Below are 16,366 nucleotides of genomic sequence, written 5' to 3'. Positions count from 1 at the left end.
TCATACCTTACAATAAAATAAACTCTAGGTGGATCAAGTCTAAACACAAAAAAATAGGGACAGGCGCCTGGGTGGCTCAGTTGGTTAAGCGACTGCCTTCGGCTCAGGTCATGATCCTGGAGTCCCTGGATCGAGTCCCGCATCGGGCTCCCTGCTCAGCGGGGAGTCTGCTTCTCCCTCTGACCCTCCCCCATCTCATGTGCTCTCTCTCTCTCTCTCATTCTCTCTGTCTCAAATAAATAAATAAAATCTTTAAAAAAAAAATAGGGGTGCCTGGGTGGCTCAGTTGGTTAAGCGACTGCCTTCGGCTCAGGTCATGATCCTGGAGTCCCGGGATCGAGTCCCGCATCGGGCTCTCTGCCCGGCAGGGAGTCTGCTTCTCCCTCTGACCCTCCCCCCTCTCATCCTCTCTCTCTATCTCATTCTCTCTCAAATAAATTAAAAAAAAAAAAAAGACCTTACCAATTCTAAAAAAAATAAAAATAAAAAAATAAACAGAAAAAAATAGAACCATGAGTACTAGACGAAAGCATGGAAACATTCTTACAATCTTGGAATGGGGATGGCCTCAGCACAACAAATACCTAAAAACCATACAAAAATATGGTACCTAAAATAAATTTATGCTGAAGACCATATACAAAGTCAAAACCTAAACTGGGTAAGACATATTTACAAGTCATGGACCAAGGACTGATTTCCTTAATAGAGCGAGAGTCCTGAAAGATCGTTAAGACCAACAGAGTCTAACAGAAAAAGGGACAAGGGGTAGGGAGCAAGAGCTCACAGAGAAAGAAAATACAAGCAGCATTTAAGTAAGATGTTCAACCTCAATCCTAAAATAAAATTGAGGCCACTTTTTACTTTATCAGATTGGCAAAATTAAAGTACTAATACTGTATTGGTTTTAGAAACCATGTGAGGTTGGGTCTCATCTTGCTTTAAAAAGAAAAATCACGGGCGCCTGGGTGGCTCAGTCGGTTAAGCAACTGCCTTCGGCTCAGGTCGTGATCCTGGAGTCCCGGGATCGAGTCCCACATCGGGCTCCCTGCTCAGCGGGGGGTCTGCTTCTTCCTCTGACCCTCTTCCCTCTCGTGCTCTCGGTCTCTCATTCTCTCTCTCTCAAATAAATAAATAAAATCTTAAAAAAAAAAAAATCAGGGTGCCTGGATGGCTCAGTTGGTTGGGCATCTGCCTTCAGCTCAGGTCATGATCCCAGGGTCCCATGATCGAGTCCCACATCAGGGTCCCTGCTCAGTGGGAGTCTGCTTCTCCCTCTCTGCTTGTTCCTCCTCCCTGCTCACGCGCTCTCTCTCTTTCTCTCTCTTTTTCTCTGTCAAATAAATAAAATCTTCAGGAAAAAAAAAGAAAAATCAAAGCCAAATGATGTGTCTCAGGAGTAGGTTCCTAATTTGTTGGACACCAAAACCCATGTCTTTAATCAACGAACGATGCTGCTTCCCATACATAATAGCAAAGAATTCAAAGAAGATAATACTTGAGAATTTAGATTAGGGTTTCTCCATATCAACACTATTGACATTTTGGGCGAGGTAATTCTTTGTGGTGGGGAGGGCTGTTCTGTGCACGGTAGGATGCTTAGCAGCATCCTTGACATCTATCCACTAGATACCAGGAACACCTCTCCTCCCCTCTTCCCAATTTTGACAGCCCAGAATGTCTCCACACATTGCCAAACGTCCTCTGGCAAAGTTGCCCCAATTGAGAACCACTGCCTTAAATATTCCTACTTTCTAATGTAACCTACGAGATCATGAAAACAACATTATGCCCAAAGGTAGTCACTGTTGTTTGTAATAGTGAAAAGCAGAAGCACCCTGCGGGTTGCAATAATAGATGAAAGATTAAGAAAACCATGGAATGTCTATTCAGTGTATTACAGAGTTGTTAATAATGCCCATCTGATGATGGAAACTAGAGAACTCAAAACTGATCCTTCAGAAAGAATGGCTATTAAAAGCTCACTACTTTTATATTTAAGAATTACTAATGACATGCTTATGATGTTAATTTAAAAATATATGTAAAATTACATACCGCTATGAGTTGAAAACGTAAAACCTGGACACAAGAGATTTATAGCAGCTTTGTTCATGATTGGCAGAACCTGGAAAAGCAAATAAGATTCTTTCAGTAGGTGAATGGCTACACTGCGGTACCTCCAGAAAACGGGGTATTATTCAGAGCGACAAAGAAATGAGCTGTCGAGCCATGAAGACATGGAGGAAATGTAAACGCATATTGCTAAGCAAAAGTAGCCAGTCTGAAAGGCTACATGCTGTCTGACTCCCAACTATCTGACATTCTGGAAAAGGCAGAACTATGGAGACAGCAAAAAGATCTGTGGTTGCCAGGAGTTAGAGGGGGCAGGGAGGGATGGATGAAGAGACAGAGCATGGAAGATATTTGGGGCACTGGAACTACTCTGTATGACCCGTAATGGTGGGCACATGTATCTTAAATTTGTCCAAAGAAAAAGAATGTATAATGTCGAGACTGAAACCTAACATTAACTATATTTTGAGTGATGACAATAATCACTATAGGGTCATAGATTATGTACTGTACTATAACTGTACTGTATTATAACTGTACTACTCTGGTGTGGGACGTGGATAGTCGGGGAGGCTGTGCATGTATGGAGCCAGAGGGTATGGGAAGTCTCTGTACTTTCTGTTCTATTTTGCTGTGAACCTAAAACTGCTCTAAAAAAAGACTTCCAGGCTTAAAACTTGTCTGACCTGTTCAGCCTTTATTTTTAAAGATTTTATTTATTTATTTGACAGAGACACAGCGAGAGAGAACACAAGCAGGGGGAGTGGGAGAGGGAGAAGCAGGCTTCCCGCCGAGCAGGGAGCCCAAAGCGGGGCTTGATCCCAGGACCCTGGGATCATGACCTGAGCCGAAGGCAGACGCTTAACGACTGAGCCACCCAGGCACCCCATGACCTGTTCAGCCTTTAGAGAAAAAACATAATCATCATGGCCATTACTTATTTAATTTCTTAGACATGTGATTAATGACTGGAGTGATCTTCCTTTTGTCAAATACGGTTCCATCAAGACTGATGAACAACCCAAATTTAATAGTGCTGGTGAATTGAGTGGTGAATCTCTAGCAACAACACATTCTCATATCAGAGCAGTTAACAGCAAGGGCTAACAGATCAGAATTAAGTTCAAACCTAGCCGAGGGACTTAACACCTGTGATTCCTTGGATCCATTACTGAAACCCTTATGAACTGTCAACTGTCAATTTCTTTAGTTAGTAAGTAGGCTCCACACCGAATGTGGGGCTTGAACTCATAACCCTGAGATCAAGAGTCACATGTTTTACTGACTGAGGCAGCCACACACCCCATGAACTGTCAATTTCTTATTTGCAAAATAGGGTTGTCATCTTAAAAAGTGATTATCGGGACGCCTGGGTGGCTCAGTCGGTTGAGCATCTGCCTTCTGCTCAGGTCATGATCCTGGAGTCCTGGGATCGAGTTCTGCATCTGGCTCCTTGCTCTGTGGGGAGCCCGCTTCTCCCTCTGCTCCTCCTCTGCTCATGCTCTCTCTAAAAATAATAAAATTTAAAAAGTGATTATCACCTAAAAAAGTCTGGGACAGGGTGCCTGGGTGGCTCAGTTGGTTAAGCGACTGCCTTCGGCTCAGGTCATGATCCTGGAGTCCCGGGATCGAGTCCCGCATCGGGCTCCCTGCTCGGCAGGGAGTCTGCTTCTCCCTCTGACCCTCCTCCCTCTCATGCTGTCTCTCATTGTCTCTCTCGCAAATAAATAAAATCTTAAAAAAAAAAAAAATTAAAAAAAAAAAAGTCTGGAACAGAGGTCCAAATAATGTCAGCAGAAAAATAAAACCACAACTTTATTTTCATGAAAAAAACAAAACTTACACATATGAATCTCAACTAAGTCCAAAATGTTAATACGGTGGTGGTACTTTTTAAGTACCACCACAGTATTTTAAGTGGTAATTTTAAGATTCAAACTCCTGTCTTACCAATTTTCTATAATAAACATGGACTGTCTATATTCAGGAAACATTTTTAAAAATCACGGCACAAGGGGTGCCTGGGTGGCTCAGTCATTAAGCGTCTGCCTTCGCCTCAGGTCATGATCCCAGGGTCCATGGGATCGAGCCCCGCATCGGGCTCTCTGCTCGGCGGGAAGCCTGCTTCTCCCTCTGCTGCTCCCCCTGCTTGTGTTCCTTCTCTCGCTGTTAATCAATCAATCAATCGGGCGCCTGGGTGGCTCAGTTGGTTAAGCGACTGCCTTCGGCTCAGGTCATGATCCTGGAGTCCCTGGATCGAGTCCCGCATCAGGCTCCCTGCTCGGCAGGGTGCCTGCTTCTGCCTCTGACCCTCCCCCCTCTCATGTGCTCGCTCTCTCTCATTCTCTGTCTCAAATAAATAAATTAAAAAAAATCTTAAAAAAAAAAAAATCTTAAAAAAAAACAATCAATCAATCAATCTTAAAAAAAATCACGGCACAAAAACTGTAGAAAAGAATATTTTATTGAAACAGTTTCTCAATTAACAATGGACCAAAGTACAATTTGACTCAAACCTGTCCAACCAGCCTCAACCACTAGTGAAAGAACTCAAACATACAGGACGGGGTGGGACCCTGCGGTCTCATTTCTGCCAATGTGGCAAAAAAAAAAAAAAGGCCAAAAGACAACAGACAGACACAGCCAGGTTCCCCCTTGCCCTGGGAGCTGGGTGGCAGCTGCGGCTCCCGTTCCAGACGCGATACTGGAGGACAGGCTCCCCAACATGGGCACGGTGGGTCAAGAGCCCCCATCTTAGAGCAATGCAAGAAAGGCAGGCCAGCCCCCACGCCCTTCCGTCCCGCACAAGGCCTGCCCTAAGAGGGAGAGGTGGCCTTTTTACATTCACACCCCGGCCTCGCCTTCCCCCAGGGTCTTGGGATAGGGGCTCACAGTAGAAAGCACATTTTGGTCAGCCCAGGGGGCCAGGGGGCCAGGGAAAGCCTATGTCTGGGCGGGCAGACGAGAGGAGAGGGCCAGGAGTCACAGGCTGCCGGGCAGATGCACACTGACGATACCTGCAGGAAGTTGGCATCCCACGCCGGCCACTCCACACGCTCTCCCGCGCCCGGGAGTCCGCAAGTGGGAGCTCTGGGATTTTCACATGTCTCTCCCACATAGGGGGCTGGATTCCCTTCTTCGCTTTCTCCCTGCCTACTCTGGCCACCGGGGGGTGCACAAGCAGGAGGGGATTGATCTAGCTTTACTGCAGCCCGTCCGGATGGAAGGGCTTGGGCAAGAGGCAGACGGCGCCTAACTTGCCACAGGAAGGCCAGGAAACCATGGGAAGAGGAGTCACTGGGGATGGGGCCTTTCAGGGAAAGACAAGACCCTGGAGGAGAAAAGAGCAGAGATATGCACTCAGAAACCAGACCTGGTAACCAAGGCTCTGTAGACACTGGCCCCTGTAGGGTGGACTTCATGGTGGAAGAGGAAGGCAGGAAGGAGGACAGAGAAGACTGGAGACTCTCTAATATCCCAAGGCATCCCTCCCCCTGCCAGGTCCATCGAACCCTCAGGGCCAATCTCTCACCTACCCACAGGCAAAGAATTAAGACATAATAGTGATTTTTCCCAAATTAGGGCCTGGATAGGTAGGAAACCAGGGCTGGGATTAGGAAATCGAACAATTTCGGTTTTTACCACAGAACCACTGCAGAAGGAACTGGTGAGCTGTCCCTTCCTTCCCCCTCTCCACACCTCCGATCAAGGTGAGAGAAAAGGAAGTGAAGCCTCTGAGGGCAGGAGCAACCCCTCCCCCGACCCTCAATGTTTAATAAATAGAGGAGGTAGGAGAAGGGGGTGGGATGAATGGGGAACGGGGGCGGGGGTTATAGTTCATCATTCTTCAAAGTCGGCTTCTGTCCTGTTGGTTGCTCCTTCTGTTCTGGTTCCGCTGAGGGTGGGGAAGAGCAAAGGGATGGAGTCGGTGAAATGGAGGTGACCGGCCCCCATTCTGTGCAGATCCTCCCCCCGGGACCCTACCAACCAGGCTTCCCAGGTACCCCGAGCTCCACGCTCACCTGCTCCAGGACCTCCCAGCTCCAGAGGCTCGGCATCTGCCGCTTCAGATCCTGCTTTTGGGAAGGAAGAGGTTAGCCTCTGCAGAAAGGAGGAAGGGGCTAACGGAGGGGCTGGCAAACTGTTTCTGCAAAAAGCCAGGGAGTCAATGTTTTAGGAGTGAGGGGCCACACTCGGCCTGTGTGCGCGCGTGTATGTGTGCGTGCGTGCGCGTGCATGTACAATAACCTAAAAACATTAAGGGCCATTCGTAGCTTGTGGACCTTCCAGAAACAGGCCATGCTTGCCAGGGTGCCAACCTCTAGGTTAAGCACTAACCACATTACCAACCACTTTCCCCAACTCACGAGTCTCCTTCTCAGGTTCTGAAATGGGCTTTGCATCTTCAGTCTGGCCTGGAAGGAAACCAGGGGTAAAACGTACTGAGCCGGAAGGAGAGGCCTTCTTCCTGCCCAGTAGCACCCGGAGCCGGGCACCCTGCCCTCACCTGGTGGGGGGATGACCTTCTCCGCTTGGTCACTGGCATTGAGGGGAGGCTCTGCCCGGGTCCCATTCTTGTCTTTGGGCCGGGGCCGGGGCTTGGTAAACTTGGCCTTATTGAGCAGATACTGCACCTCACGGTCCAGGGCCATCATCTTGGCCTCGATGTCTTTTGAGAGCAATACAGGCTTCTCTGTGGCAGGAAGCTTGGCCTGCTCGGCCACGGTCGCATTCTTCCAGGCCTGTGGGCGAGGCCAGGCCAGGCTCAGAGCTCGCCCTGGAGGGCGCAGGTATCTCTGCCCCAGATGAAATACACCCCAACCAGCCCCAGCTCCCAAACCACTCCACTGTCAGCCCCACAAGGGGAGGCAGGCTCCTCAGAATGGCATTTGAGGCTTTGCACAAAGGAGTCCCAAACTACACGCCTAGGGCTTACACCCCATTACCTGGGACCAAGTACAGCTGCAGCTCTTGATCACTCCCTTGTCTCTGCACTTTTTTTTTTTAAAGATTTTATTTATTCATTTGACAGAGAGAGATACAGCGAGAGAGGGAACACAAGCAGGGGGAGTGGGAGAGGGAGAAGCAGGCTTCCCGCGGAGCAGGGAGCCCGATGCGGGGCTCGATCCCAGGACCCTGGGATCATGACCTGAGCCGAAGGCAGACGCTTACCGACTGAGCCACCCAGGCGCCCCTGTCTCTGCACTTCTTGAGCTCCAATTCAAAGACGTTCCCCACACATCCCAAAGGGAAGTTTCTGCTTCCTATGACCAGTCATTCTCACCTCCCCGAACCGGGCCCACTTTCTGAGTGCAGCTCAAGCCCCAGCCCTCCGGAGCAGCCGCCCTAACATCATGGGAATGGGCTCCACTGCTGCCCCAGTCTGACAACTCATGGATGGCCACGACCCGTCTGGGGCTCATCAGACATGGCCGCAAACGTAAACAGTCTTCTGCCTTCCCAATGAGCTGCGAGGCCAGGAGGCAGCGGCGGCTGAGTCTCCGTCTCTCCCCACCTCCCACGCTGCCTAACGTGGACACCTTGCCAGCTAAGTATCCCCGGGAGTATTTACACAGGGATTACCCAGGTCTCGTTGATGACTTTCTCTAATGTCGCCATCTCCACCTCAGTGAAGATCTGGTCCATCTCTGGGATGAGCCGGGCACCCCTGGAAGCCAGAAAGGAGACAGTGAGCCCAGGAGGAAGAGGGGTCTGGGGTGTGCACGTGGGGCACGGGAAGCTGACGGACCCTGAGGCTTGGTGGGACTGAATTAGGAAGAAGAGCAAAGGGGCTGCTCACTTGAGGAACATGCTGGAATGGTTGAGGAGATTATCAAGGGCAGACAGCCGTTCAGGCCACTTCTTGTGCTCTTCCACCCGAAAAAACAACCCGTGGCACAGCTTCCTCAGCTCAGTCAGCTTCTCCTTCAGCATCTGACGGATGCGGGGTGGGAGGGGGCAGAGGGGTTGAAGGGAGGAGAGGCCGGCCCTGGAGCCAGCCCTGCATCCTGCTCACGGCCTCATACCCCAGCTCTCCTCACCTTCTCTGACCCTGGGAGAGGAGAGCGAGGGCTCCCATCCCACCCGCCATGTCCTGGGACGCCGCTTACCACCGTGGTGGCCCCAAAGCCCTCGTCCTCCAGCCAGGTGGAGGCTGCACGGAGCCTCCCAGAGATCTCCTCACGCTGCTCCTCAGTGGACACTTCCTGGTACTCGGGCTGGTACAGTTTGTCCTAGGGAGATGCACACAGACCCAAGCATGCACCAAGCCCCTGAGGGCAAGGCTCACAGAGCCAGACCCTCCTCAGACACAGGTCCCAGGGCAGGGGTGCCTCCCAGCCTACCAACCTGGGTCTCAAAGATAAAAGCTTCCAAGCTGTTGGCAGCCTTTTCCCGTTCCTGCTTCTCTAAGTCTCGGAGTGTCAAGTCTTGAAGTCTGTGGGACAAAAGAGAATCAAGCATGAAGGAGAGAGTATGTTGACTTTGGACCTTGGGTCAGACAGTTCTCCCTTCCAGGGGTGCCGTTCCATACCCTGCCCACCCTACACACACACACGCACACGCAGAGTCCCCACTCACTTTTGCGCCGAGCGGGCCAGCTCATCCTCAGGTAAGTCAGGCAGGTCCAGAACCACCAACTCCACCCCAATCTCCTCTACCATTCTCTGCTTCCGGGCAGGCTTCTGCTTTTTTTCTTCCTCTGGGGCTGGAGGAACACCCTCAGACCCTGCTTCCTTTTTCTCACTTGGCTTCTAGTGGGGAAAGAGACAAGCATGTCAGGAAAAGCTTAGACCCTTCTATTCTCCACAGGCGGGGCTCTAGGGGACAAGAAACAAGGCAAACATCTATTCCCTTAGCCCCCGGGGCCACCCTGGCCTTATTCTGCCTGCAGTTCACCTGGGCCTCAGACTTTTCCTCGTTTTCTTTTTCTGCAGCCTTTTCTTCCTCAGGGGCTGCATCCTCCTTTGGCTCGGTGGGTGGGGGCTGAGAAGTGTCCTCCACTGGGGCCTCGGCCTCCTCCTTGAGCTCCGCTTGCTCCCCAGGCTCATCCTTGCTCCCCTCAGCAGGGCTTTCCTCTTCCTCCTGGGAAACAATCACAGACACCCCCCAGAGAAAACAGTCACTAGCTGAGCCTAAGGCTAACCCGGCTCAGCAAGGCCGAGGCCCCCAGGCGCTGCCGTGAAGGGGCTTGCTGCACGGCGTGCGGGCAGACAGACTGCACAGCAATGGGCGGTGGGCTGCACGGCCTTCGGCAGTCTCGTCGGACGAAGGACAAGTGCTTGGAGAGGAGGGGAACGTGCCCCGGAACTCGAGCACAGGGGCAGCGTGGAGTCCAGAGGGGGCTATGGTTCACTGGGGGGCTCGGGAAGGGGTGAGCTAGCCAATCCCAGGCAGCTGGAACGCCCACCCCAATCCCTGCGTCTGCTGCCACTCCCCGGGCCCGTACCCCATCCTCCGAGTTCCCCTGGCTCTGTGCTGGCCTCACCTGGACGGCGTCCGTACCGTTCTCTTTAGTGTCTGCTGTCGTACCACCTCCAAACAGGCTAGAGATGGTGTTGCCGAGCTCTGGGAGGAAGAAAGCCCAAAACTCACAAGGGCCACAGCAGTCACGCCATCTTCCAACCCAAAGGCAAGGCCTGCCGCCTCCCCAGAACGCATACAAGCAGCTCCTCCCTCACACACATGCACGCACCGCGCCCACTCAGCTTACTGGTCAGGGTAGATTCCTCTTCTGGACTGTCCTCCACCAGGGTCTCAAACACAGACTCCACCTGAAAACAGACTCAAGCTGAAGGAACACACGTGCTAACCCACCTTCCCCGCACAAACCTCCTGTCATCGCGGGCATCTACTTACGCGCTTCCACGTGACTCGAGGCGGTGCTGGCCTATTCCCTCACCTGCCCCCTTCTACGGGCTCCTGAGGCAAGTCACCTCCACCCCCTTTGATTATGAGCCCTCTGAGGAAAGTCCTAGCTCCCTCCCCCCGAGCCCTGCACTTCTCTACTCGACAACAGAACGGGCCATTGTCTCCCACAGTGTGTTTTAAAAGATATTAACCCCCAGAACTATTCTTTGAGAATGACTTACTTAGCGATCCTATAGGTCCTAAATTTTACGATACCCATAAGCACTTAAAGGAACTAAGACCACAGCAGATCCGTGGTTAGTTGTGTTTAGACCCAAGGCTTTTCCATCTCCCAAACCCTTCTCGTTTCTCGTGTTCTAATACCATGTGGAGGAACCACTCTGGAAAGGCTGGTGGGGCCTAGGCCCTCGCCCTGTGCCCAGGGCCTCCTTCTCTCACCCTGATGAGGCTGAGCACGCCGCTCTCATCCAGGTTGAAGTGAGCCTTGATGCCCTTGGACTCGTGGTCAGGATACTTCTTGAAGCTCTCACCCACACCTTTTAGCTTCACCGTAGTCAAATTCTGGGAGCCAAAGACCCTGGTTGGGGAGGAGAGAGCCATTCCAGGGAGCTCACCCAGTCTGCATCCAGCTCTAGACTACACAGCCTCCTGTCATGAAATATCACCACCCCCCCCCCCGCCACCGCAAGATGCTCACCCCAACCCTGAGCACACAGCCTGCTGCCTGTCCGCCCTGTGGCCCCAGATCCTCCCTCCCATCCTGATCCCCCTTCTCACCTAAGATCCTCAGGCCCCAGGAAGCCCAGGTCACCATAGTTGATGTGGAAGTTGAAGTCATGGTTGTAGCGGTTAAAGGTGATGACTTTGCGTTGAGGGTAGGGCCCCATTCGGGAGAAGAGAACCCGCTTATTGTGCTTTAGGCTGCGAACCCCGGGCTCCTCCTCCACCTCCCTCGTGAACTCCACCTACACAGCGGGCAGAGAGGAGGCACGCTGGAGAGCCACAGCAGGTTCTGGGGTAAGGGTACGTGGAGAACATCAGCTGCCAGAAGACAAGGGGGCAGGCTAGAGCAGACAGAGGGAGCATGCTCAGTGAGGTAAAGGAAGTGTGTCGCCTGATCAGACGGGCCTACTCACCAGAATGGGGTAGATGACCGCATCTCGGACTACAAACGGCTTCACCTTGAAGGCTTTGCTGAGCGCGGCTGCCTGGTACACGGCCCCCATGGCGGCTGCTTCGTCGGCGTTGATGTTCTTCCCTAGTTCCTCCCTGTGGGGGTTCCACGCTTTAGCACGTTGACTCTGGAGCAGCCAGCCTGGCCGCCCTCTCCTCAGCCCTGCAGCGGCCCGGCCCCAGAGCCCCGGCCCCAGTGCCTCAACACCCACACTCACTTGCCCACAGCCTTCAGCAGCACCTCCTGAACTTTAGGGACCCGGGTGGCCCCACCGACCAGGATCACCTGCTCAATCTCATCCTGCAAAGAATGGGACACAGAACAGCTTGGAGTTAGCCCTCCTCCTCAGCGCTGACTCGTCCCTTAACACTCCTGCCCCCCCTCCTGCCCGCCACCCAGTCCCTCTCTCTCCCACCCGCCTCCCCACCCCCAGGCCCACGCCTGACTCTCCCCTCACCAAATTCATCTCGGCACTCTGGAGGGCCTGCTGTACAGGCCCAGGTACTCGCTCAAATAAATCTGCACATAGCTCTTCAAACTCCACTCGGGTCACTTTTGCCTTGAAGTCCACATCGTCCATCAGGCCCTCGATCTGGGGGAGGATGAGGCATGTCAGAGTTCCCACCCAGATCCTCCTCTGGCGGCGCAGGCCAGAAACCAAGGGGCCGGGGCTTTGGGAGAAGGGCAGGAGGCCGAGGAAGAAGGGATGGGCCACACCGCACGCCAGCGGCCTAGCTCGGGAGGCTGGGGTCCTCTCCCCTCCGGGTGGGGAATCTTTTCCCTCAAGCAGCCACGCGCAGGCACCTGTGCCACATGATCAGCGTTGGCACTCAGGACAGTCTTGAGTCGATTTGCCTCCCGCAGCAGCTTGGCCATGGCACGGGGGTTCTCCCGCACATTCTTTGCTCTCTGGCCCTTGCGCTGTTCATTGAAAAGCTTTGCCAGGTGCTCACGCAGCCGGAGCTCCATCTCCAGGCCCCCCAGGGTGCGGTCAAATCTATTCAGGCAAAGGTGACAAAGAAAAGTGTGAGGGGGCGCCTGGGTGGTTCAGTCGGTTAAGCGACTGCCTTCGGCTCGGGTCATGATCCTGGAGTCCCGGAATCGAGTCCCGCATCGGGCTCCCCGCTCAGCGGGGAGTCTGCTTTGCCCTCTGACCCTCCCCCTTCTCATGTGCTCTCTCTCTCTCAAATAAATTTAAAAAAAAAATTAAAAAAAAAAAAAGTGTGAGGAACACACAGGGTCCCTTCATCGACCCAGGAACCTGACTCTCGTCCCACGTACGTGGCTGACACCTCAGTGACGGTTCACCTACTCCTCCAATCCACTATATTTACTGGGCGTCAACTTCGTGCTGGTCTCGGGATGCAATTAAGAGAAAAAAGATGGGGTTCCTGCTATCAAGGAGTTTACAATCTAGCATCGAACCAACGCGCGAACGTGAAACATGTACCACCCTGTGAGTTATGAGGGACGGACAAGCAACCGCATCAGGAGACATAAAAGAGAAGTGCTGCCTATTTGCCGACGTCAGGGAAGGTTCTGTGGAGACATGATAATTGAGCTGAAATCTGAAGGATGAGTGGAGGTAACGAGGCGAAGAGCAAGGAAAACAAATCCAGAGAGGGGAAACAGTATACGTAAGCAGCCGAGGTGGGAGCCAGCAGAGTAAGTTCCCAAGGAGGGCAGGTGAGGCTGGAGCTCAAAGAGCAAGGGACTCTGGGTAGAGACACGTGGGAGGGATCAGGGCTCTCACAGGCTAATGTAAAAGGTTTGAGCCACTGAGGGTTTTTAAAGAAACAAATAATCAGGTTAGCACTTTGAAAAGAACCCTCTGGCTGTAATGTGGAGAAAGAACCGGAGGGAGGCCACACTGGAGGCAGGGAGACCTTCTTTCATAACCCTGCAGGTCAGAGATGATGGTAGCCTGGACTCGAGTGCTGGTGGGAAAGCAGGCCAGAAATGAAGAGGTATGAGAAAGAAGACAACGTCATCGATAAGCACACAGAAAATGACAAGAACAACAAAATGACTGCACGTGGTCTATGGCCTCACGGGTTTCCTTAGAAGCAGCTCAGGAAGTTCCCTGCCTTTCAATCTTCCCAAACTGTCACCCTCCCTCTCCATCTTCCCCTGAGTCTTGCAACAGGTACCCCATGATGACCGATGCTTCAGAAGAGCACTCATGCAGAAAAATGAGGCAGCTGCCCCTCCGAGAAGAAAGCCCCAACCCGAGGGTGACTTACCCCACGCCCCGGACCTGCAGCTGCGGCTGCATCCCCGCCTCCTTAGTCTTCACTGTCTGGTAGGTCACGATGGTGCACACAGTGCTGCCAGAGCCCATGTCGTAGAACATGACGTTCTGTAGAGACACCGAGACAACAGTCACGGGAACCTCATCTAACTCCAGGTGCTGTACCAACTCTCCACTTAAGGCTGAAAAGCTCCAACAGCGGCCGGGAGGGGCATTCTCTTGCTGCATTTAGTCGAGGGCTAGCCATGCAAACGAGATGCCCAACAAGCCACCCTGCCCATCTGCTCGAAGTTCCTCCCTGGCTCACCTGGGCGGTGCTGTTGATATCTTTCCGGCGGAAGACACCATAGCTGAGGGCCGTGGCGGTGTTGTCGTTGATGAGCTGCAGCACTTTGAGGCCGGCCATGTGAGCGGCCTGCAGCACAGCTCGGCGCTCAGCCTGATTGAAGAAGGCTGGCACCGTGATCACTGCGTCCTTGATGGGCTGCTCTACAGAGGACAACAGAACGGGGCTTCCACCAGCCCCGTGCCTCCGATGATACTTTCCTAGTCTTGGTACTACTGACGTTTTGGGACAAATAACCCTTTGCTGTGTGGCGCTGTCCTGCCCATTGTGGGATGTTCGGCAGCATCCCCGGCTCAGTAGATGTCAAGAGCAGCTCCCCATATAACCAAAGCAAAGATATCTTCAAATATCGCCGAAGGTTCCCTGGGAGGCAAAACTGCACCCCCTATGAGACCCTAGGGAACCTGGCCGCCACTGACCCCACCTTAGCTACTCACCTGCAAAATCCTCAGCCAGGGAACGGGAGTAATTGAGAACCATGCCAAGTACCTCCTCAGGTGAGAACTGTAGCTGCCTGGGGGAAGGAGGGTAGTGAGAGGCAAGGACAGCCGTGAGCACGAGAGGAGCCCATCGGGCCTGCTGAGCCTGCCGTCCCCAGCACAGCACTCACGGGCTAATCTTGAAGTGCACAGTCTGCCTCTGTGGGTCGGAGCCGAGCTCATGCTCTGGAAAACGAGCTCTGTAAAGGGCCACGTGGGGGTTTCCCTCCTGCTTCCCCAGGAGGTGCTGGAAGTAACGCAGCGTCGCCTTCGGATTCTTGATGGCCTGAGAGGAGGTAAATGAGGAGTAGAGTGTTAGGCTCCCAAGTCCACCATCACCTACCTCTCACATCAGAAGTTCAGGCCCTGCGGTCTGTCATCTCCTCCCCTCTGCCCACCGCTCTAGGAAGGGGGTGGGCTGCTAGCTCACCATGCTTGCTGCACTGTCTCCGAAGAACCTTTCATTTTCTTTCAGAGTCACAGTCACTGGGGTTTTCCTCCGGGATTCCCTGAAGAGAAGAGACGTAGGGCCCAGGTGCCTATAGCAGGGTGTGGACTCAGGAGCCTCAACACCCCAAATACAATCCCTCAACACCGGACTGTTGTGGGCCCTAGGAAGAATCCACACTGGCTTGGAGCACAGACTCCCCTCTTTCCCCACCCCTGACACTGGGGTCACCCTCACTTGTTCAAGACAATTTCCATGGGCACTCCGGGTTTGACAATGGCCACCTTCATGGACTCGCTGCCCAGGTCCACAGACATCACAGCCAGTGTGTCTGAAAAGGAAATAGATTTGTCAATTAGCCCCTCTTCCCCACATTCTTGAGTCCCCTCTAACCACAGCACAGCACTCCCCACAGAGAAGAAGAAAGTGGAAAGATAAAGGCCTGGGTTCAGCAACTCGAGGCCAGAGGCTTCCAACCAAAAGCCTCCCCTCCCACCATGGATCATTCATCATTCACTCATTTATTCTTCTGCTGATCCTGCTTCTGGGGTACACACCACTCAGTGCCAACAGGTCTGCCAAGAGCACAGCCATCACGACCCAACAGGCTAGCCTCCTTGGCCTCTGCCTCCTGATGGTGGCGGCCATTGTGCCTGAGGGAGGAGAAAAACAACACTTGTAACCGGACGCCTGAGTGAAGACGACAGAATCTCATCCCAGAACAGAGAAGCTTTAAGATTTATACCCCACTGTCACTGAAGGCAGAGGAGCCTACATCCCCAGCTCTCCCTCCTGATTAAGGACCCGGCACTCTAATCACTCAAAGGCTCCTGGGCTCCATCCAACACATCCCTAAACAGGGAAAGTACCAGGACAGGAAAAAGAAGACCAGAGCCTTCCGTCCACTGCATAGGCTATAACCGGCGCACCCTAGCACGGCCCCTGCTGTCAGACACCTGGGGTGAAGCCAGGAGTCCCCGCCCAGGGCTCAACTACCTCCCTACACCTGGAGCTCCCCCGCTGGCAGGGGAAAGCCAGGCCGGGCCTGGACGGGAACTGAGAGGTGGTGACGTTGGACGAGGCTGGGATGTTAGAAGGGCCCGTCTCCTCCTCTGTATCCCTTCGGGGTGTCCCGCCCGCCCTCCGTTCTCCATCCCAACCCCCGGCCCGCCCCGCTGCCTACACAGACGCCGTGCCAGGAGCGCTAAGATTCTTCGCCAGGCGGGCACCGAGCCCCCCCCCGAGTTCACCTAAGCCTCACCTGGCGAAGGCGGCTGCTCCCACTCCCGGGAACGCGGCCAGGCCCACCCCTAAGACGTGGGGGCGCCCCAGGGACTGAGCTGCGGGGCCAACCTCACCGGCGTCCGTGCGGCCCTCGCTCCCGTTCCCGACCCGCCCCCGGAGCTAGCACGTTGCCTCCTCCAGGAGGGGTGGCCGGCTCCCATCGCCATCCCCACCCCCCGCTACCGCTTGCCTGCGCTCCTGGGGCCTCAGCTCTGGGACAAACGCGGCGGCGGACGTACCCACGAGGCCAGCAGCGCGCCCCCAAGCCCGCGCCCTTCACGACTCCCCTCGGTTTGCAAACTGTTACATTAGCCACCAATCTCTCGGCGGCGTCTCGCGCACCAGCCGGCCCCGGACGCGGCGTGCGCTCATTGGAGCCTCCGCCGCCCGGCCCTGCGCCGCGCGCCCGGCCCCGCCCCCGCCTCCCCGGCGCGCGCTC

At 53.8% G+C, this 16,366-nt stretch overlaps 2 protein-coding genes across 7 annotated transcripts in view; both read right to left on the bottom strand.

The window, feature by feature from the left end:
* SLC37A4 (solute carrier family 37 member 4) overlaps positions 1-5,231 on the bottom strand; it is a 28,448-nt gene extending 23,217 nt beyond the window's left edge. For all 3 annotated transcript variants that reach the window (XM_064577358.1, XM_064577356.1, XM_064577357.1), the window contains exons 1-2: positions 5,094-5,231; positions 2,059-2,128 (exon numbers count right to left, since the gene is read on the bottom strand). The gene's annotated coding sequence lies outside the window, so the exon portion shown is untranslated. The remainder of the gene's footprint in view (positions 1-2,058; positions 2,129-5,093) is intronic.
* On the bottom strand, positions 4,523-16,317 carry HYOU1 (hypoxia up-regulated 1). Of its 4 annotated transcripts, none has more exons than XM_064577353.1 (26): positions 16,167-16,317; positions 15,201-15,296; positions 14,881-14,974; positions 14,626-14,704; positions 14,327-14,481; positions 14,154-14,230; positions 13,678-13,859; positions 13,363-13,478; positions 11,924-12,116; positions 11,577-11,711; positions 11,337-11,419; positions 11,082-11,214; positions 10,723-10,910; positions 10,384-10,522; positions 9,788-9,848; positions 9,563-9,642; positions 8,974-9,159; positions 8,656-8,828; positions 8,425-8,512; positions 8,187-8,309; positions 7,877-8,010; positions 7,660-7,744; positions 6,584-6,818; positions 6,444-6,491; positions 6,099-6,152; positions 4,523-5,971 (listed from the first exon to the last, which is right to left on the bottom strand). In XM_064577353.1, the coding sequence occupies exons 2-26, from the start codon at positions 15,289-15,291 to the stop codon at positions 5,907-5,909; spliced, it is 2,997 nt and encodes a 998-aa protein (XP_064433423.1). In that variant the 5' UTR covers positions 15,292-15,296; positions 16,167-16,317; the 3' UTR covers positions 4,523-5,906. The 4 variants fall into 4 exon arrangements, with proteins under 4 accessions (XP_064433423.1, XP_064433422.1, XP_045750821.1 ...); XM_064577352.1 differs by having other exon boundaries at positions 16,118-16,289; XM_045894865.3 differs by having other exon boundaries at positions 6,099-6,149; positions 16,118-16,288.
* Between the last annotated feature and the right edge of the window lie 49 nt (positions 16,318-16,366).

The sequence above is a fragment of the Mirounga angustirostris genome, unplaced genomic scaffold (assembly GCF_029215605.1).
Source record: "Mirounga angustirostris isolate CCGP_5_RB_7025 unplaced genomic scaffold, mMirAng1.0.hap1 SCAF_13, whole genome shotgun sequence".
Classification (NCBI taxonomy): domain Eukaryota; kingdom Metazoa; phylum Chordata; class Mammalia; order Carnivora; family Phocidae; genus Mirounga; species Mirounga angustirostris.
The sequence above is the reverse complement of the archived record's forward strand: the minus strand, read 5'-3'. Positions and strand labels throughout refer to the sequence as shown.